This window comes from Microcaecilia unicolor, chromosome 11 (genome assembly GCF_901765095.1).
Source record: "Microcaecilia unicolor chromosome 11, aMicUni1.1, whole genome shotgun sequence".
Classification (NCBI taxonomy): domain Eukaryota; kingdom Metazoa; phylum Chordata; class Amphibia; order Gymnophiona; family Siphonopidae; genus Microcaecilia; species Microcaecilia unicolor.
Genome location: NC_044041.1, coordinates 14,432,675 through 14,455,275, shown reverse-complemented (window position 1 = coordinate 14,455,275; position 22,601 = coordinate 14,432,675). Strand labels below are relative to the sequence as shown.

The 22,601-nt window shown below is 43.5% G+C and overlaps 1 protein-coding gene across 1 annotated transcript in view; it reads left to right on the top strand.

Annotated features, from left to right (window-relative positions):
- LOC115479719 (acyl-CoA dehydrogenase family member 11-like) overlaps positions 1–22,601 on the top strand; it is an 82,988-nt gene that overhangs the window by 18,516 nt on the left and 41,871 nt on the right. Inside the window, exons 4-6 of the mRNA XM_030217860.1 lie at positions 6,684–6,783; positions 11,106–11,223; positions 16,183–16,325. Of these exons, the coding sequence (XP_030073720.1) occupies positions 6,684–6,783; positions 11,106–11,223; positions 16,183–16,325 (361 nt within the window). The remainder of the gene's footprint in view (positions 1–6,683; positions 6,784–11,105; positions 11,224–16,182; positions 16,326–22,601) is intronic.

Below are 22,601 nucleotides of genomic sequence, written 5' to 3'. Positions count from 1 at the left end.
AGGGTAACACAGTGGTTCACAAACCTGATCCTGGAGGCACCCCAGCCAGTCACGTTTTCAGGATATCCACTATGAATATTCATGAGACAGATTTGCATGCAGTGGAGGCAGTTCATGCAACTCTCTCTCCTCAATAATCATTGTGGGTATCATGAAAACCTGACTGCCTGGAGGAAGTGACGTCACCGGTGAGCATGGCCGCTTGAAACCCGTGCTCCCAAACACCCTCAGAAATAACGAGTGATTTCCCGACCTCAAGCGAGAGCAGAGCACTGAAATTACTGAAGGGAGAAGCTGCAGTACCGAAAGTACCTGAAGGGCTCATGCAGAAGTGAGTGGATCCACTAAATCTGACCCAGTTTGCATTCGAGCCCGACGCGAGCAGGAAAAAAAACATGGCGGCCCGTGAAGAGGAGGACACGGAGATACGGGCCATGCCGGATCTGCAGCACTCAGGAGATCTATTTATCACTCAGACTCAAGGGGACTCCCAGGTGGCGGGCCTTCCGGAGCTGTGTGCCTGGATCCAGGAAATCAGATCTGACCTAAAGGCGATGCGTACGGAGCTGGCGACCCTGGGTGCCGATTTGAGGGAGAGATAGCGGAGATGGGCCATAGAATCGAGGAGGTGGAAGGCCGAATCAATGAGCACTCCGAGTCTTTGGGCTCCCTAGAACGACAAGTAGCGGATGAACGCCTGGGTCAGCAATTGATCAATGATAAATTAGAAGACCTGGAAAACAGAAGTAGGAGGCACAACCTTTGCTTCCGCGGCCTGCCTGAGACCCCGGCACTTCAAAATAGTGAACACGTGATACAGCAAATTGCTAGCTCACTCCTGGCAGCTACGGAGGAACCGGTCCCTCCGGAAAAAATAATCCTGGAAAGAGCGCATCGAGCCCTAGGGGCCAGTAGAAGAAATCTGCCTAAAGACATAATAGCCTGCTTCCAGGACTTTAAATTGAAAGAGCGAGTTATAACAGCTGCGAGACAGGCAAAAGATTTCAAGTGGGATAATTACTCGGTGGAAATATATCAGGACTTAGCTGCAGCTACCCTGAAGAGAAGAGCCGAGCTTAAGCCGATAACAGCCAAGCTGAGAGAACTGGAGATCCGATATCGTTGGAGATACCCGTTTGGGCTTGCATTCTATAAGGATGGGAAACAACATCAAATAAAATCGATAGCGGAGGCCTCAGCGATCCTACAAGGCGATTACCAACTGGCAACACCACCTACAACAGAGAGGCCCACTCCATCTGCTGACTCCAGAACACACCCAAAGTGGCAGAGAGTGGGCCAGAAGCGCCTACAGCGTCAGAAGTCTGCAGGGCGCCTCACTTGAAGCCATATGGATGTAAGACAGGGGTGAGACCCTGACAGCATCACTGTAAGAACTGGGGCACTGGGTCAGAATAGGCTCCGCGTAAGGACTAAGTTTGTTGAATATGTTGGTTATTCAGGTTGTTTGGGAGACTGAGGGGGTAAATGTGTAAAGCAGCCCTATTTGCCAGGAGGATACAGGATGGGGAAAATACTCTGAGAGGGCAAAAGGCATGACTGGGGAAAGGTGGATCACACTCCTCTGGAATAGCACCGACCAAGATCTGGTAATGGTGCTCTTGTTAAGGGGACAGGGGAAAGGCGAGGGGGGGAGGAATATGGAGGGCGGGGGAGGGAATAGGTACAGGGGAGCTGAAGGGTGGTGGAGGGGGGGTGGGTGGGACCAAAGGGAAGCCTCAGCATATGGTACACAGATAACAGTGACAGAAATTATAGTACGCTAGTATGATGCTTAAATATGTGACTGTAAATGTGCGAGGGCTGAATACCCCGCAGAAAAGGAAACAGGTATTTAGAGAAATGCTGCGCCTGAAAGCAGATGTGATGTTCCTACAAGAGACACACCTCAAAAAGACTCATGAACACTTGATGAGACATAAGCAATATCCCATCGTGCAATGTGCGTCTAACACTGAGTCCCAAAAAAAGAAGGGAGTCCTAATTGCTCTGTCACGATCCCAGCCTTGGGAGGTTCATAAAATGATTAAGGACAAGGCGGGCAGATACATACTGTTAATAGTCTCCCTGAATAACGAATATTATACTATGCTGTGTGTATATGCACCAAACGAGGGACAAAAACTATTCCTACAGGAATTGGAAATGATTTTGCAAAAACATGTGAAAGGCCAATTGTTGGTAGGGGGAGATCTGAACTTGACGGTTGACCCGAGGGTGGACAATTCAGGAGGGGCAGCACAATATGCTAAGGGGGATAGAGTGGCCCTTAAGGCCTGGATGGCAAGATGGGGCCTGACAGACTTGTGGAGGGTTAACCATGGGTCTGAGAGAGACTACACTCACTATGCCCCCAAACATAACACATACTCGAGAATTGACTATTGGCTGGGTGATGGTGTGATTGGAGCCCGAGTGGGAGAGGTGGAGATTGAGCCCTGCAGCTGGTCGGATCACTCCTTAGTGACCCTGACTTTGCGGGCAGGAACAAAGGAGAGGGGACGCATACATTGGAGACTAAATGAAGCGCTGCTATTAGATCCACAGAACGTGGCTGAGATTGAAAAATACATTAGGGAATACATAGATTTTAATGATAGGGGGGAAACACACCCGGTGAACGTTTGGGAAGGAATGAAAGCGGTAGTAAGAGGGCAAATCATAGCCCTGCAGGCCCATGTAACCAAACTGCAGAAAGTACAAGAGGAGGAGAGTAGAATAAAACTAGAAGCTAGCGAAAAAGAGCACAAGGCAGACCCGACAGATAAGAGGAAATTACAAAAAGTACAGCAATATAGAGCACAGCTTAACAATATACAGATGTCAGAAATAGCAACACAGCTACAGAGGGTGCAGCAAGAACACTTCGAGTTCTGAAACAGAGCCAGTAGACTATTTGAGCCTGCAAAAAGGTGGGATAATGTGGGGTACAAATGCAATAAATAAATTAGCTAATAAATTGAAGAAACAGGCCCAAAGAAACTATATAACGGGAGTGTATGATACCCTTGGGAAGTTGGTCCATCAAACTGGTGAAATACAGGAGGTATTCCAAGAATACTACACTCAATTATACAAATCAGAACAGGGGGGAACGCGGGAGGATATTGCACAGTACCTGCAGGGGGTGGACCTCCCAGCTCTGTCAGAGGGGGCGGTGGAATCCCTATCTGCCCCCCTAACGATTGAGGAGGTGGAAAAGGTGATAGTGAGCTTACCTAACAATAAGGCTCCGGGACCGGACAGATTTCCAGCACGTTTCTATAAACTATTTGCTAAGTGGTTAGCACCGCTGTTGCTGAAAGCCGTTATCTCCTTTGACGATATAGATGAGCTGCCTCACTCTTGGAGAGTGGCGGAGGTGGTTCTGATAAGGAAGCCGGACAAGGACCCCACGCAGTGTGGGGCGTATAGACCCATATCACTCTTTAATGTGGACTATAAAATTTTTACTAAGATTTTGGCCCAACGGTTGCAGAGGGTAATCCCAAGAGTGATACATGAAGATCAGACAGGATTTATACAGGGTAGACAGACGTTCGATAACATTAGGTCCCTGCTCCACATAATACAACATGTCACAGATGAAGGGGAACCGGCACTACTATGCTCGGTTGACGCGGAAAAAGCCTTTGACCGGGTGGAGTGGCCATTTCTATTTGAAGTTTTGAAACAAATTGGGTTGGGGGGGAACATTATGACTTGGCTACAGCTGCTCTACACTAATCCATTAGCAGTCCTAAAGATAAATGGATCCTGCTCCAAGCCGATTAACCTGGCCAGAGGGACGAGACAGGGCTGTGCGGTATCCCCCCTGCTGTTTGCACTTTCAATCGAGCCTTTAGCAAAAAAAATTAGAGACCACGATAGCATAAGGGGGGTGGTGAGAGGCAGTCGGGAGCATAAGATCATGCTGTTCGCGGATGATGTCTTGTTGACACTATCCCAACCGAAACACTCCCTGCAACAAGTCATAGAGGTGATTTCACAATATGGGGTTTTATCGGGCTTTAAGATTAATGCTAATAAATCAGAGATACTCAATTTAACAATACCCCAGAGAGAAGTACGGGAGCTGCAGGGTCTATATCCATTCCAATGGGCTCAAAAAGCAATACGATATTTGGGCACCATGATCACCCCAAAATTGGAGTCCATGTTTCAGGAGAACTTCCCTAGGAAGTTAAAAGAGCTCTTCGGGGAGTTGGACAGATGGGAGGGACTCACGATATCGTGGGTAGGCAGGATCCATGCAGTGAAAATGATGATCCTGCCCAAGCTGCTATATATGTTCATGGCCCTGCCGATCCCAATCCCCAGAACCTTCTTTCAACAGCTGAATAAAAAAATGTTTGCATTCATCTGGAGAAAACGACCACCAAGAGTCCGTAGAAATATGATGTATCAGATGCCAAATAGGGGGGGCATGGGTGTGCCAGACTTTTTCCTTTACTATTAAGCAGCACAGCTAAGGGTGTTGGCTGAATGGGACCCAACTAATGTTAAAAAATGGTTGCACTGGGAAAGAGCATGGATGGGAACACGATATATAGGAGACACGCTATGGAAACCCGGGAGGGACATACTAGCGGTGATAGAAAGGGTCCCGGTGGGACTTAGCCATATATTAAACACCTGGCTCCAGATAAGAAGACGGCTCTTCCCTGAGAGAACGTACTTCTTGCAAACATCTATACAAGGAGCCCCGGGGTTCCCGCTTGGAAGGGAGGAGAAGATTTACCAGATATGGGCAAAGAAAGGACTAAAAACATTGGGACAGATTTGGGCGAACGGGGAATTCCGGGCATACAAGGAATTGCAGGAGGAATATGGATTAGAGGAAAGAGATGTAGTATATTATAATTGCCTCAGGAATTTTATTTTCAAGCGGGCAAGGGATGAGACAGAATTGGAAAAAGCTATGAAAAAGGGAGGGGGTAGAGGTGGTATAACACGAATATATAGGGCTTTGTTGTTGATTTTCTCCCCACAGGGCCTCTATACAAGGAGATGGGAGACAGAGCTCCAAGAGCATCACACGGGAGAGTGGTGGGCAAGCAGCTATAGACATTTGTTGAAGCCATCCATAGCCCAGCCATTAGTAGAAAATGGATATAAGATCTTTTACTGGTAGTATTATACACCGGTAAGACTACAAAAGATATACCCACAAATGTCTACAGATTGCTGGAGGGACTGCGGGGGGAGAGGAACATTTTGGCACATCTGGTGGGAATGCCCAAAGGTTCAAAAATATTGGTCAGAGATCGTAGAAAAGGTCAGGGAACTGACTAAGATAGACTACCCAAGACAAGCAGTGCACTGTCTACTACGCATACGCCCCGGGAAGACCCCAATACATTGCCATAAGCTGGCCATACAGGTATTCGGGGCGGCTAAAATGGCGCTGGCAAAAGCCTGGAAACAGAAGGAGACCCCAGAGATGCAGGTGGTGGAGGGTAGACTACACCATCTGTATCAAATGATAAAGCTGACTGCAATACGAAAGGGGCAACTCCAGAAGTTTCAAAAAATATGGCAGGTATATGAGCAGTGGAGAGGAGAATGAATATCAAAATAAAATAAAACAGTAATAATCACAAACTGAGATATGACTGAGGATGGGGGACTGGAGGTGGGTAGACTGGTAGGGGAATGGGGGAGGGAATGAAACGGTAAAATGAGAAACTTATGCCAAATGTTGTTGCAACAATGTTGTTTAATGATTGCTTCTTGATGATAGAATTGTATTGTTATATATTCTTGGAAAATTAATAAAAAAAAATAAAAAAAAAACAAAACCTGACTGCCTGGTCTACCTCCAGGACGTTTGGGAACCACTGGTCTTAACACCTACAGGTTGATAAAAATAGCACACGTACGAGCAGTCACCCACGTTTGACACATTGGGCACATTTGAGGTAATCGAGAAGAAATACATAATGACCTCTTTATCATACATTTTGCATGTGAGTTGTGGTCAAAGCTACAGATTGCCATGGTTTGGTTGCTTGATTCCCTGCCTGCCTGCCCACCCACCCAACCAACCAACCCACCCTCCCTTCCTCCCTCCGTCACGCTGTAGGTTTAGTATTTGTTCCCTTTTCCTTGGTCTGATATCTCTGTTTCCCTTCCCTCCCTCCTTGTGCTGTACCAGCAGTTCTCTCCCTTCCCTCCTTATTGCGTTGACTTTTGATCATTCGCATGCGATTGCATCTATTAGATAATTCATTATACCTTCCACTGACACTACATATATAGGAAATGACTTTGATTTAAATGTATATGTTTACAAGTTTATTAATCTTCATTTTATGTTCAATGATTTTATTTTTGTTAGTAATTTGTAATTTTTTATAATGTATTTTTTATTATGTATTGTGAATGTTACTAATATTAATGTTTTTAATACACCCCTGACACAGGTGTTTTACTGAAATATGGCCCATGTTGGGTTCTTGAATAAATGTTAGATGTAAACCTGTCCTTGGAGGCTCGCTGTGCTTTTTGCATTTGGCATATTTAACAGATCACAATATTTCTTACTGCCTTACCTGAACATTTCTAAAGAAATACTGTTGTTGCATCCTCTTTGCTAGAGCTGTTGTTAACTTTTAGTTTTTCATCTCTAACCTCTGCTGCACTTTTTTTTTCTTCTACAGCCGGGTATACCAGGTGTCTAAGTTATATCTGTATACTCCCTCAGCTGGCCTTTTCACTTGTCCGCTTGCCATGACTGATGGAGCAGCTAAAGTTATTGAGGTGAGCACAATTATTCATTTAAATTACTGATGGAAATTGCTTCTTAACAACTGTTATATATACACTAAAAGCAATTATTCCTCTCAAGAGATCTTGTATGCAATACCAGGGGAGCTTCCAGTCTCTAATCTGACAAATTAAATTTATGGTAACAAAATCTACGTGGGTAAAACTACTAGACAACTTAAACAACGATTAAGTGACCATAAATTTAATTTGTCACATCAGAGACTGGAAGCTCCCTTGGTATCGCATAGTACAGCAATGTCACATACATTTGATGACTTCAGATGCGTTGCTATAGACCATGTACCCACGATGATACGAGGAGGAGACCACGACAGGAGACTCCATCAAATAGAACAAAAATGGATACGTAGATTAAACACTTTGACTCTCATAGGCCTTAATAACAGAATTTAATGGGGTGCATTCCTTTAAATTTAAGGCAGGCACCTGTATCTTTAAAACTACTACTACTACTATTTAACATTTCTAAAGCGCTACTAGGGTTACGCAGCGCTGTACAGTTAACAAAGAAGGACAGTCCCTGCTCAAAGGAGCTTACTATCTAATGGACAACATGAGAAGTCATAAGTACATAAGTAGTGCCATACTGGGAAAGACCAAAGGTCCATCTAGCCCAGCATCCTGTCACCGACAGTGGCCAATCCAGGTCAAGGGCACCTGGCACGCTCCCCAAACGTAAAAACATTCCAGACAAGTTATACCTAAAAATGCGGAATTTTTCCAAGTCCATTTAATAGCGGTCTATGGACTTGTCCTTTAGGAATCTATCTAACCCCTTTTTAAACTCCGTCAAGCTAACCGCCCGTACCACGTTCTCCGGCAACGAATTCCAGAGTCTAATTACACGTTGGGTGAAGAAACATTTTCTCCGATTCTAATGGACAGTATGTGCGGACAGTCAAATTGGGGCAGTCTAGATTCCTGGGTAGCGGTGAAATGGTTAGGTGCCGAAGGTGAAATTGAAGAGATGGGCTTTGAGCAAGGATTTGAAGATGGGCAGGGAGGGGGCTTGGCGTATGGGCACAGGAAGTTTATTCCAAGCATAGGGAGAGGCAAGGCAGAAAGGGCGGAGCCTGGAGTTGGTGATGGTGGAGAAGGGAACAGAGAGGAGGGATTTGTCCTATGAGCGGAGGTTTCGGGTAGGAGCATACGGGGAGATAAGGGTAGAGCGGTAGTGAGACGCTGCAGATTGAGTGCATTTGTAGGTTAGTAGGAGAAGCTTGAACTGTATGCGGTACCTGATTGGAAGCCAGTGAAGTGAGTTGAGGAGAGGGGTGATATGAGCATATCGGTCTAGGCGGAAGATAAGACGCGCAGCAGAGTTCTGAACGGATTGAAGGGGGGATAGATGGCTAAGTGGGAGGCCAGTGAGGAGTAGGTTGATTTAGAGATGGGAGTAACTAGCGAGGTAATTAAATTTGCTGATGACACAAAGTTATTCAAAGTCGTTAACTCGCGACAGGATTGTGAAAAATTACAAGAGGACCTTATGAGACTGGGAGACTGGGCGGCTAAATGGCAGATGACGTTTAATGTGAGCAAGTGCAAGGTGATGCATGTGGAAAAAAAGAACCCGAATTATAGCTACGTCATGCAAGGTTCCACGTTAGGAGTTACGGACCAAGAAAGGGATCTGGGTGTCGTCGTCGATAACACACTGAAACCTTCTGCTCAGTGTGCTGCTGCGGCTAGGAAAGTGAATAGAATGTTGGGTATTATTAGGAAAGGTATGGAAAACAGGTGTGAGGATGTTATAATGCCGTTGTATCGCTCCATGGTGTGACCGCACCTTGAGTATTGTGTTCAATTCTGGTCGCCGCATCACAAGAAAGATATAGTAGAATTGGAAAAGGTGCAGCGAAGGGCGACTAAAATGATAGCGGGGATGGGACGACTTCCCTATGAAGAAAGACTAAGGAGGCTAGGGCTATTCAGCTTGGAGAAGAGACGGCTGAGGGGAGACATGATAGAGGTATATAAAATAATGAGTGGAGTGGAACAGGTGGATGTGAAGCGTCTGTTCACGCTTTCCAAAAATACTAGGACTAGGGGGCATGCGATTAAACTACAGTGTAGTAAATTTAAAACAAATCGGAGAAAATGTTTCTTCACCCAACGTGTAATTAAACTCTGGAATTCATTGCCGGAAAATGTGGTGAAGGCGGTTAGCTTAGCAGAGTTTAAAAGGGGGTTGGACGGTTTCCTAAAGGACAAGTCCATAAACTGCTACTAAACGGACTTGGAAAAATCCAAAATCCCAGGAATAACATGTATAGAATGTTTGTACGTTTGGGAAGCTTGCCAGGTGCCCTTGGCCTGGATTGGCCGCTGTCATGGACAGGATGCTGGGCTCGATGGACCCTTGGTCTTTTCCCAGTATGGCATTACTTATGTACTTATGTACTTAAGGTGAGAGGTAACGAGAGTGTGGACGAGAGTTCGGGTTTTCCCTTAGTAGGAGGGGCTTATGACCGGTGGGTTTAAAAAAACGACTGCCATTTTATAGCCTGTTTCCAAACACAGTTCGGGCTGATCACTATAAGGTAAGCAACTTTGATCAGTTGTATCTTCTTCCTGTTACTACCTCCCCATTATCTCTCAACACTTACAGATCTTCATGCTATTTCAGAGCACCTAGAGAGGCGGCGGACATCGCTCCTAAAGAAGCAAATAGCAAAACAGCAGCTTGCTGTAGAGCGTCCCCAGCCAAAACTACAAAGCTCAGATAAGTGCAGCCAATTATTATATTGACCAGACTTTAAGAAACACAGGAGGTTTTTGACTAATGAGGAGCAAGCCTAATATCCACTGTAAACTCACAGGGTACATCCTGTAATTATGGATATGATAGGCATCAACCACGTGAAGTTAATTATTTAATTAACACAGAAGGTTGTGCATCTGAAGTCTTTTCCTCCATTACAAATTACAAGATCTCTTGAGAAGAATAATTGTTTTTAGTGTATACATAATGCTTGTTAATTATACAGGATCTGTACTGTATGTTTTAGTGTCCTTGCAGGTGCCTGGCAAAGCCCATAAAACAGAATACATCACTTGTGGCTATTAAGGCTTCTAGTGCAGATTTATTTACCACAGACTGTGACATTTAAGAGGCTCACGTTGTAATTGTTCCATGACTGATATGAACATTTATGTTTCTAGCTGTGTGCTAGTGTGAGTATTTCTCTAACAGACCAGCAGATGAGTTCAAATGGTTCTGAGTAGTCAAGTAACTTGCCCTATTTTGCAGGCTGTAAAACTACAAACCTCTCTTTAGCAGTCCCAGGATCTATCTTGGAGCCACCTTCTTCTCTCTGGACCTCCCTCCCTTTAGTAGTCACCTTCTAAAATGGTCAGTGATTTTAATTATAAAGCATATTCTAGCAGTAGACGGTGGAGTGGTGACACTACTGTTTCTTTCAGTAAGGGGAGAAGAGTAAGGTTATTTACATGCAACAGACCAAATAGATCTGTTCTAGGATTTCTTTTGTATTGCATTGGACGTAGAATTTGGACATTTTTTTTTGTTAATAATTTTTATTGGCAAGAAATATGCAAAATAGAAACATCAACATGACTTGCATCCTCAAAATACATAGCATCTAACCTAGTACACGGATTACTTATAACAACAACACCTGTACTCTGACCAAGATTGAAGAGCTGCAAGCATTCCTGGACAAAATACCAAATGCTCCGGCACGAGGACAGGACGAGAGATAAGGAATCGGGGAGGAACTAATGCGAGGAAGCTCAGTTGAAGGACATCTTTTTAATAGAGAGCATAGGCCTAAGGGTTTTCTCCTTCTGGTCACTGGTGAGAGATCATATAGAAGGCTAGGAGAGGTAGCCCTTACTGACTGTGAGACAGCCTGAAAAGTTGGAATGGGACAGTAAAGTTTAATAACTGTGATCAATAGGGTAACCTTTACAAGGTACAGTGTCATGTACTATTGTATTATATGGTAATATGGAGGACAGTTCTTTAGTATCGAGTATCAATGACTGAATTTGTTGAGTGGAAGAAGTTGGGATGGCAAAGAGATTTTATTTAATGTATATTTTCTTTTAAGTACTCTATGAGGACGCACTAAAGGATGCAACTGGCAGTAGCTTGGAAAATGTAAGAATGTCATGTGCTATGAGGAAGTAGAGATGTAGGAATTTCCATAAATGCCTCTGTGCTGCGTCATGGGGTGACTTTACCCACTTGTATGGCCAAATCATCTTGCTTGTCAATGGAGAAATTTTGATATCTTATGTTTCACAGAATCTCTGTTTTTTTCAAGTCTCTGGATATCTCTGGGCCACCAGCAGAGGCCTTCGGCCATCTTACCTCCCGTGACCCCAAACAATTCTGGACATCTGGCCAATGGATGACAGAGCGTAAAGGAGGCTCTGACGTTGGTATGTATTTTCCATTTTCAGAATTTCCCCTACAGTGTGCCCTATGACTAGTCTAATAATTTTATATTGATAGAAATTAACTGCACAGAGAAATGAGGGCTAATATATCAGAATGAGCCAGTCTTTTAACTATAAATCCCTTTTCTGTTCAGTTTCTTCTACTTTTGTGACACTTTATGGCTTTCTCTGATAAAAAAAAACCCCAACTTTTCTTTTTCACTTCCTTCTTACCCACAGACTATTTTCTTTAAATGAAACCCTAAGGCAACATCTTCTATTTTTCATTACAATATTAATATTGTCTCCTCTCTGTTAGGGTAAGCCATTGCAAAACCAGTGAGTTCCAAAACACATTTGTGATAGTTAATCAGAAGGAAAATGGACTGTGGTCATCTTCTTAAAGCATATGTGAACAAATTAAAGATCTCAAAATGTATACTTTGGAAGAAAGATGGGCAAGGGGAAATCAGATAGACATGGCATAAAAGTCTCGTTCAGTTGAAAGGAAACATGGAATGAGGGGCATAGGATGAAGGTGAAAGGGGATAGGCTGAGGAGTAATCTAAGGAAATACTGCTTTATGAAAAGAGTGATGGATATGGGGAGTGGCCGCCCAGCAGAGCTAGTGGAGAAGAAAACTATCCAAATTCATGAAAGCATGGGACAAGCACATAGGATCTCTAAGGAAGAGGAAGGGTATGGAGGAACAGACTGGATAGGCATTTTCGATATGACGTCTTAAGTCCAACTTTGGACGTTTTGCAAAAAAACGTTCAAAATCTGAATAGAAAGAAGGTCATTTTCAATAAAGATAAAAGTCTATCTTTTGTTTTCGAAATTACTGTTTTCAACAAGGTTTTGTGATTTGGAAGTTTTGTTTTTTGGTCCATTTTCAAACAAAAAACGTCCAAGTGCAAAATGCACAAAATCAAGTCATTGAGATGTAGGAAGAGCCAGCATTTTTAGTAGACTTGTCCCCCAGACATCCCAGGAAAGCAATAGGGCACCCTTGGGGGCACTGCAGTGGACTTCATAAAATGCACCCAGGTACACATCTCACCATTGCTCCCTTATCTTGTCTGCTGAGCCCCTAAAAAACCCACTACCCCCAACTGTACACTACTACCATAGCCCTTACGGGTGAATGGGGTACCTATATGTGGGTACAGTGGGTTTCTGGTGAGTTTTGGAGGGCTCACAGTTTCCTCCACAAGTCTAACAGATAGAGGTATGGGCCTTGGTCCACCTTTCTGCAGCGCACTGCACCCACGTCTAGACTATTTCAGGGACCTGCATGCTGTTCTAATGGACCTGATTATAACATCTGAAGTTAGAGTAGAGGCTGGCAAGTAATGTTTTTAAACACATTTTTTTGGGGGGGTGAGAGGGAGTTAGTGACCACAGGGGGAGTAAGGGGAAGTCACCCCCTGATTCCTTCCAGTGGTCATCTGGTCATTTAAGACACCGTTTTGTGCCTTATTCATTATAAAAACAGGTCTAGCTCAAAACATCTTAGTGTTAGTCTTGGACAGTTTTGTTCTGTTCCATTATGACTGAAAAATGTCCAAATGTTAGGAACGTCCAAATCCCGCCCCTGACATGCCCCCTTGTGATTTGAACACACTTACTACTACTTATCACTTCTATAGCGCTACAAGGCATATGCAGCGCTGTACACCATACAAGAAAAGACAGTCCCTGCTCAAAGAGCTTACAATCTAAATAAGACAGGTAAACAGAACAATTAAGAGGTAAGGGAATTAAAGAGGTGGGGGTAAAAGGGTACAGGGCAAGTGAGTAGTGGTTAGGAGTCAAAAGCAGTGTCAAAGAGGTGGGCTTTTAGCCTGGACTTGAAAACGGCCAAAGATGGCCAAAATATACAAATAAAAATGCATGTTAGAACATCTCAACATGAACATTTAGCCACATACTTAAAAACATAATTATACATAAAACCATTCAGGTCTTTATCTAGTCACTTACTAAGTAGAAGCAAGTGGTTTTTATGGATTCTCTGGTACATTATCTTGTATTTCTTCAACCTGAAACTTTTGCCACAGCTGGTGCATGGAAATGGTTTGATTTCTGAATGGTGGATTGCGAGTGTTTCTTTGTCAATGAAGCTTTTGCCACACTCAATGCATAAAATTGGTTTTACTCCTGAATGGATTCTCTGGTGTGTTTTGAGGTTTGGCTTCTGACTGAAGCTTTTATTATTCTCAGTACAGATAAATGGTTTCATTCCTGTGTGGGTTCTCCAGTGTCCAGTCCTCCCTTCTTGGTGAAGCCTATATCGCACTCAGTATTTGTAAATAGCTACACTCTAGTGTGAATTCTATGGTGCCTTGTCAGTTCTCCCTTGTCAGGAAAGCATTTATTACACTGAGGACATGTAATTGTCTTCTCTTCCGTGTGGATTCTCTGGTGTCTGGTGAGGTGTGCCTTCCGACTAAAGCTTTTATTACACTTGGTACAATTACTTCTGACAGACTTCATAGAAAAATGTCTAAAAATTGGTTTTGAAAATACCAATTTGGACGTTTTTGTGAGAAAAATGTCCAAATGCAGATTTATGCCACTTTTTGGACATTTTTCTCTTTTGAAAATGAGCCCAATGGTCTTTTATTACTGTCATTTTCTGTGTTTCTATACTTGTCCAGTGTTAAGGACTAAATTCAATAAATGGCGCCTTAAAAATCTGTTCCGAAAAAAATAGCGCTTAGGGCTATTCTATAAACGGCCCTCAAAGTTAGGTGCTGTTTATAAAATAGCGCTTAGCGTCAGGAACCACAACTACTTTTAGGCTCGACCATTTACACCCTGGTGTAAACCCTGGTGTAAATCCCTATGCCTAAATTAGGTACGGATCCCCTTTATAATGGTACATAAATTGTGGGAATGCTCCTGATCTGCCCGTGGCCAGCCCCCTTTTTTGAGCTAGGTGTATATTTTTTATATGCAGATCCGGCCACATAAATTTGTGTGTGTAAATTTTAATTCTCCGAGGACAAGCAGGCTGTATTATACTTGCAACCGGGGAAAAACTTTGCCAAGCAAAAGAGAGAGACTTCTAGAACGCTGCGTCGCGCGGGCCGAACACACCGCGCATGCGCGAACAGCTTTCCGCCTATGACGCGAGCGTGCCTTCCTTCAGTTTCTTTTTGACCGCGAATCTTGGCAGTCATGGATTCCGCCGCTGCTAATGAAATTGCACGTGCAAATTGGGCACATGCCCAAATCTATGCACGCAATTTTTAGCACCATTTTATAGAATTCAGGGGTAAATGTGTATAACAGTTTTATAGAGTAGTTGATGAAGTAAATATGTTCCCCAGCTTTACCATTGGGGCAAGAAATGTTGCCATCTTTTCAGAAAGTGGGGTTTCCCAGCATCAACAAAGGGTGCTGTTTTAAGCAAACTCGTTCATGTCTTTCTTGGTCAGGTTTTCAGGATGTCTGCAATAAATATACAAGAGAGACGTACATGCCCTGTCGTCTCTGTATACAGAGCTATTTTGTACATATTCACTGTAGCTACCTTGAAAACTAGACTGTCTGGGTGTTTTCCAAGGACTGGGTTGAGAACCCCTGATCTATATTAGACAACTGGCTTGAAGTCTGACCATCTCTTTAAGATAATCTATATTCTTTCTAAACATCAAGAAAAGCTGCTTTATAAATATGAAACTAGCATATGTCGTAAATAAGAGTCTTAAAGCCTCTGCCCTGAAGAGTAGCCTAGTGGTTAGACTAAGTCATTTAAATCTCCTTTGCCTCAGGGAAGCTTAGATTGTAAGCCCTCTGGGGAGAGGGAAAAGCTAACAGGCTCATTTTCGAAAGAGATGGACATCCAAAAAGTGACATAAATTGGCATTTGGACATCCATCTCACAGAGACGTCCAAATTGGGATAATTGAAACCGCATTTTGGACATCTTTCTCAGAAGTCCGTCACAAGGACGTCCAAATCTCAAAGGGGCATATCGGAGGCATGTTTAAGGCGGGACTTCGGCGTACCTAAGACTTGGACTTCTTTGAGCTATAATGGAACAAAGCAACGACATCCAGGACTAAAACTTGGACGTTTTCAGCTAGACCTGTTTTTATGTTTAAACGGTTTTTATTAGTTAGACCTGTTTTTAATATGAATAAAGCACAAAAAGGTGCCCCAAATGACCAGATGATCACTGAAGGGAATCGGGGATGACCTCCCCTTACTCCTCCAGTGGTCACTAACCCCCTCCCAACACAAAAATTGTGATGAAGAACATTACTTGCCAGCCTCAGATATCATACTCAGGCCCTTTACAATGCATGCAGGTCCCTGGAGTAGTTTAGTAATAGGTGCAGTGCACTTCAGACAGGTGGACCCAGGCCCATACCCACCCTACCTGTTACACTTGTAGAGGAAACAGCGAGCCCTCCAAAACCCGCCAGAAACCCTCTGTACCCACATATAGGTACCCCCCTTCACCTGTAAGGGCTATGGTAGTGGTGTACAGTTGGGGTTAGTGGGTTTTGGGGGGGCTCAGCACTCAAGGTAAGGGAGCTGTGTACCTGGGAGCATTTTATGAAGTCCACTGCAGTGCACCCTAGGGTGCACGATTGCTGTCCTGGCATATCAGGGGGACCAGTCTATTAAAAATGCTGGCTCCTCCCACATCCAAATGGCTTGAATTTGGACGTTTTAGACTTGGACGTTTTTGTTTTCGAAAATGGTCGAAAATCAAAGATGTCCAAATCCAAGGATGTCCATGGTATTTTCGAACACAAAAGATGGACGTCCATCTTTTTCGAAAATGACCTTCTCCCCGCCTTGGAATTTGGACGTTTTTGTAAAACGTCCAAATTCCAACTTAGACGTTTCTTTTGAAAATGCCCCTCCAAGTGTAACTGAATGTAACTTACTGTGAACTACATAAAGGCCTGACCGAGCTAAATAATAAATGTGTGTTTTCAGCTGGTGGCACAGAGACAGTTGCCAGAGAGCAGGCTGATGGCACGTATCAGCTCTATGGGTTTAAATGGTTTACATCAGCTACGGACTCGGACATGACGTTGACGCTGGGAAGGATAATGGACGCTCAGGGAAACACAAAGCAGGTTAGTAATTGAAAAAGACAGAAAATCATTCTGCTTGGCATCTCCTGAATTGTCTTCCTCCTATTCTAGGTAATGGATATCTACCCCAAGGATTCCCAAATACTATTCCCCAAGGCAACAAACAGGCGTGTAGGATATTATCCGTATTTGCATCTAGAGAGTCATTTTTTTTACAGCTTTATGAAATTTTCATTAAGAAACCAAATATAATACAATACTGTTATCAAAAATACACATCACAATATTTCAACCCAATACCTAGAACAAAATTAACTCCTCCCCCATAAACCCCAACTGAGAGACAGAGACGGGAAAATTGAAGTAAGTGCTGAGCCTGCATGCTTTTTACCGCTGCTGCCGGCCGCCGTAACCCCTACGAGGTAAGTCAGGATGACTTTTAAAATTCGGAGGGAGGGGGCCTGGAACTGGAAGGGAGGGAGGGAGGGATGACGACCCTGAAACTGGGAGGGAGGGGGGACCCTGGAACTGGGAGGGAGGGGGGGACGCTGGAACTTCCCTTAAAAACATTAATGGCGGAAGGTGATTACCTTGCTAGCGCCCGTTTCATTTCAATGAGAAACTGGCTTTTTTTTACTAGTAGACATATAATAAAAATCTGTTTGTGTGAAACGTGACTGAGATGGACAGATTGAAATCAATAGCAAATTCAAATGTTTAAAATGCACTAAAAAGAAATGAAGATAGTATTAGCAGAACACTGAATATTCTAGTAATGAATAGTAAGGATCTTCTTAAACACACACAGAAAAACAATCTTTAAACACTTTTTAGCCTGTTTAAAAATGTGACAGTGCTATTTTCTGTGAGCCTTCTCTGTATCAGAGGAGCTGTCCAGAATATGGTGCTGAAGAGCAGCAGCACACACTTTATAAAGGCATTATAATATGAAGTAAGTAGCTTTCTATAATAAGGATATAATAAGGATGGGCAAGTGTGAATCATAAGTACATAAGTAATGCCACACTGGGAAAAGACCAAGGGTCCATCGAGCCCAGCATCCTGCCCACGACAGCGGCCAATCTAGGCCAAGGGCACCTGGCGAGCTTCCCAAACGTACAAACATTCTATACATGTTATTCCTGGAATTGTGGATTTTTCCCAAGTCCATTTAGTAGTGGTTTATGGACTTGTCCTTTAGGAAACCGTCTAACCCCTTTTTAAGCTCTGTCAAGCTAACCGCCTTCACCACGTTCTCCGGCAACGAATTCCAGAGTTTAATTACGCGTTGGGTGAAGAAAAAATTTCTCCGATTTGTTTTAAATTTACTACACTGTAGTTTCATCGCATGCCCCCTAGTCCTAGTATTTTTGGAAAGCGTGAACAGACGCTTCACATTCACCTGTTCCACTCCACTCATTATTTTATATACCTCTATCATTTCTTCCCTCAGCCGTCTCTTCTCCAAGCTGAAAAGCCCTAGCCTCCTTAGTCTTTCTTCATAGGGAAGTCGTCCCATCCCCGCTATCATTTTAGTCGCCCTTCGCTGCACCTTTTCCAATTCTACTATATCTTTCTTGAGATGCGGTGACCAGAATTGAACACAATACTCAAGGTGGGGTCGCACCATGGAGCGATACAACGGCATTATAACATCCTCACACCTGTTTTCCATACCTTTCCTAATAATACCCAACATTCTATTCGCTTTCCTAGCCGCAGAAGCACACTGAGCAGAAGGTTTCAGTGTGTTATCGATGACGACACCCAGATCCCTTTCTTGGTCCGTAACTCCTAACCTTGCATGACGTAGCTATAATTCGGGTTCTTTTTTCCCACATGCATCACCTTGCACTTGCTCACATTAAACGTCATCTGCCATTTAGCCGCCCAGTCTCCCAGTCTCGTAAGGTCCTTCTGTAATTTTTCACAATCCTGTTGCGAGTTAATAACTTTGTGTCATCAGCAAATTTAATTACCTCGCTAGGTACTCCCATCTCTAAATCATTTATAAATATATTAAAAAGCAGCGGTCCTAGCACAGACCCCTGAGGAACCCCACTAACTTATCCTTCTCCATTGTGAATACTGCCCATTTAACCCCACTCTCTGTTTCCTATCCTTCAACCAGTTTTTAATCCACAATAGGACATTTCCTCCTATCCTATGACCCTCCAATTTCCTTTGTAGCCTTTCATGAGGTACCTTGTCAAATGCCTTTGAAAATCCAGATACACAATATCAACCGGATCCCCTTTGTCCACGTTTGTTTACTCCTTCAAAGAATTGAAGTAAATTGGTCAGGCAAGATTTCCCCACACAAAAGCCATGCTGACTTGGTCTCAGTAATCCATGTCCTTGGATGTGCTCTGTAATTTTGTTTTTGATAATAGCCTCTACCATTTTCCCCGGCACCGACGTCAGACTCACCGGTCTATAATTTCCCGGATCTCCCCTGGAACCTTTTTTAAAAATCGGCGTTACATTGGCCACCCTCCAATCTTCCAGTACCATGCTCGATTTTAAGGATAAATTACATATTACTAACAATAGCTCTGCAAGCTCATTTTTCAGTTCTATCAGTACTCTGGGATGAATACTATCCAGTCCAGGATATTTGCTACTCTTCAGTTTGCTGAACTGCCCCATTACGTCATCTAGGTTTACCATGAAGTCAGTAAGTTTTTCCGACTCGTCCGCTTGAAATACCATTTCCGACACCGGTATCCCACCCAAATCTTCCTCGGTGAAGACCGAAGCAAAGAATTCATTCAACCTCTCCGCTACATCTTTATCTTCCTTGATCGCCCCTTTTACCCCTCGGTCATCCAGCGGCCCAACCGATTCTTTTGCCGGCTTCCTGCCTTTAATATACCGAAAAAATTTTTTTGCTATGTTTTTTGCCTCTAATGCTGTCTTTTCTTTGTAATCCCTCTTGGCCTTCTTTATCTGCGCCTTGCATTTGTTTTGACACTCCTTATTTATTTATTTATGGCATTTATATCCCACATTATTCCCACCCACGGGCAGGCTCAATGTGGCGTACAATAGTCTATTAAGCAGCAATAATGCTGCTTCTTGTTATTTTCAGACGGTTGCTTCTTCCATTTTCTGAAGGCGTTTCTTTTAGCCCTAATAGCTTCCTTCACCTCACTTTTCAACCACACCAGCTGTCTTTTGGACTTCCGTCTTTCTTTTCTAATTTGCAGAATATGTATGGCCTGGGCCTCCAGGATGGTATTTTTGAACAGCGTCCATGCCTGTTGTACAGTTTTTACCCTCTCAGTTGCCCCCCTAAGTTTTTTTTTAACCGTTCTTCTCATTTTATCATAGTCTCCTTTTTAAAAGTTAAACGCTAATGTATTTGACTTCCTGTGTATAGTTACTTCAAGGTTGATATCAAAACTGATCATATTATGATCACTGTTATCAAGCGGCCCCAGTACCATAACGTCCCTCACCAGATCATGCACTCCACTAAGGACCAAGTCTAGAATTTTTCCTTCTCTCATTGGCTCCTGCACCAGCTGCTCCATAAAGCTGTCCTTGATTTCATCAAGGAATTGTACCTCTCTAGCATGTCCCAATGTTACATTTACCCAGTCTATATTTGGATAATTGAAGTCACCCATTATTATCACATTGCCCATTTTGTTTGCGTCTCTGATTTCTTTTATCATTTCTGCGTCTACCTGCTCATCCTGGAGAGGTGGACGGTAGTACACTCCTATCACCGTCCTTTTCCCTTTTATACATGGAATTTCAACCCACAATGATTCAAGGGTGTGATTTGTGTCCTGCTGAATTTATAATCTATCTGAGTCAAGGCTCTCGTTAATATACAATGCTACCCCTCCACCAGTCCGGTCCACCCTATCAGTACGATATACTTTACATAAGTACATAAGTAGTGCCATACTGGGAAAGACCAAAGGTCCATCTAGCCCAGCATCCTGTCACCGACAGTGGCCAATCCAGGTCAAGGGCACCTGGCACGCTCCCCAAACGTAAAAACATTCCAGACAAGTTATACCTAAAAATGCGGAATTTTTCCAAGTCCATTTAATAGCGGTCTATGGACTTGTCCTTTAGGAATCTATCTAACCCCTTTTTAAACTCAGTCAAGCTAACCGCCCGTACCACGTTCTCCGGCAACGAATTCCAGTCTAATTACACGTTGGGTGAAGAAAGATTTTCTCCGATTCGTTTTAAATTTACCACACTGTAGCTTCAACTCATGCCCTCTAGTCCTAGTATTTTTGGATAGCGTGAACAGTCGCTTCACATCCACCCGATCCATTCCACTCATTATTTTATACACTTCTATCATATCTCCCCTCAGCCGTCTCTTCTCAAAGCTGAAAAGCCCTAGCCTTCTCAGCCTCTCTTCATAGGAAAGTCGTCCCATCCCCACTATCATTTGTACCCCGATATGACAGTGTCCCAGTACGATATACTTTGTACCCCGGTATGACAGTGTCCCACTGGTTATCCTCTTTCCACCAGGTCTCAGTAATGCCTATTATATCCAATTTTTCATTTAGTGCAATATATTCCAACTCTCCCATCTTATTTCTTAGACTCCTAGCATTTGCGTATAGACATTTCAGAGTATGTTTGTTGTTCCTATTTGCATGATGCTTAGTACTTGACACTATTGATTTGCCATCTTTTGTCTGATCTTTAGTTTTATTTAAGGGCACCTGGCCTACCACGGTCTGTTGTGCAACCTCACTATCCAGAAACCCTATCTTCCCTGTTTGTGAGGTATCCTTGCAAGATACCTTATCCCGAACCATGCGCTTTTGAGCAACTGTCGGCCTTCCCCCCATTTCTAGTTTAAAAGCTGCTCTATCTCCTTTTTAAATGCTGATGCCAGCAGCCTGGTCCACCCTGGTTAAGGTGGAGCCCATCCTTTTGGAATAGGTTCCCCCTTCCCCAGAATGTTGCCCATTTCCTAACAAATCTAAAACCCTCCTCCCTGCACCATCGTCTCATCCACGCATTGAGACTCCGGAGCTCTGCCTGTCTCTTGGGCCCTGCACGTGGAACAGGTAGCATTTCAGAAAATACTACCCTAGAGGGTCTGGATTTGAGCTTTCTACCTAAGAGCCTAAATTTGGCTTCCAGAACCTCTCTCCCACATTTTCCTATGTCATTGGTACCCACATGTACCAAGACAGCTGACTCCTCCCCAGCACTGTCTAAAATCCTATCTAGGTGACACTTGAGGTCCACCACCTTTGCACCAGGCAGGCAAGTCACCAGGCGATCCTCACGTCCACCAGCCACCCAGCTATCTATATGCCTAATGATCGAATCACCAACTACAACGGCTGTCCTAACCTTTCCCTCCCTAGCAGCACTTGGAGACATATCCTTGGTGCGAGAGGATAGTACATCCCCTTGTGGGCAGGTCCTGGCTACAGGAGTACTTCTTACTTCACCAGGGTGATGCTCTCCTTCTAGGAGACCTCCCTCCTCCAAGGTAGCACAAGGGCTACCAGACTGGAGGTGGGACGTCTCTACAACATCCCTGTAGGTCTCCTCTATGTACCTCTCTGTCTTCTTCAGCTCCACCAAGTCTGCTACTCTAGCCTCAAGAGAACGGACACGTTCTCTAAGAGCTAGGAGCTCTTTGCATCGGGCACACACATATGACATCTCACCAACTGGGAGATAATCAGTTCTAATGTGTGTTCAAACATACCATTATTTTGGAGCATAGGTTCTGTTTTATGACCATAGAGAGGATTTCAGATTAAAGTTTGGTATGAGTAATGGTAATGGCTTAAAATTGCAACCTAATACAGTGGGATCCACAGTTTCAGAGAAAATTGCAATTTAAGTAGGGCTTTACAATTAGATGTTTCCTACAAGAGTTGATAGCGGTTTCTCACAAAGTTTCTTCATCTTGTCTGCTATAACTGTTAGACATCATTTTACAATTTATGTAGAGCCTTAGTTATAAATGAATTTTATCTTTGGAAGTTTTAAAGGTGAGGTCTTAAAGAAAGATCTGTTTTGTATGCCATGGGTAACATCTAACAGGTTTTTCAATTTTCCCTCTACTGTATCAGTTGAATTTGTTTAATTGTATTTTGAATTGTGCTAGGTTCCATTTTAGATATACCATCTACCCAGGCCATTGATTTTTAGTTTATATATAAAGGCGGTAGAACTAGAGGACATGAATTGAGGTTGAAGGGAGGCAGACTCAAGAAAAATGTTAGGAAGTATTTTTTCACAGAGAGGGTGGTTGATACTTGGAATGCCCTCCCGCGGGAGGTGGTGGAGATGAAAACAGTAACGGAATTC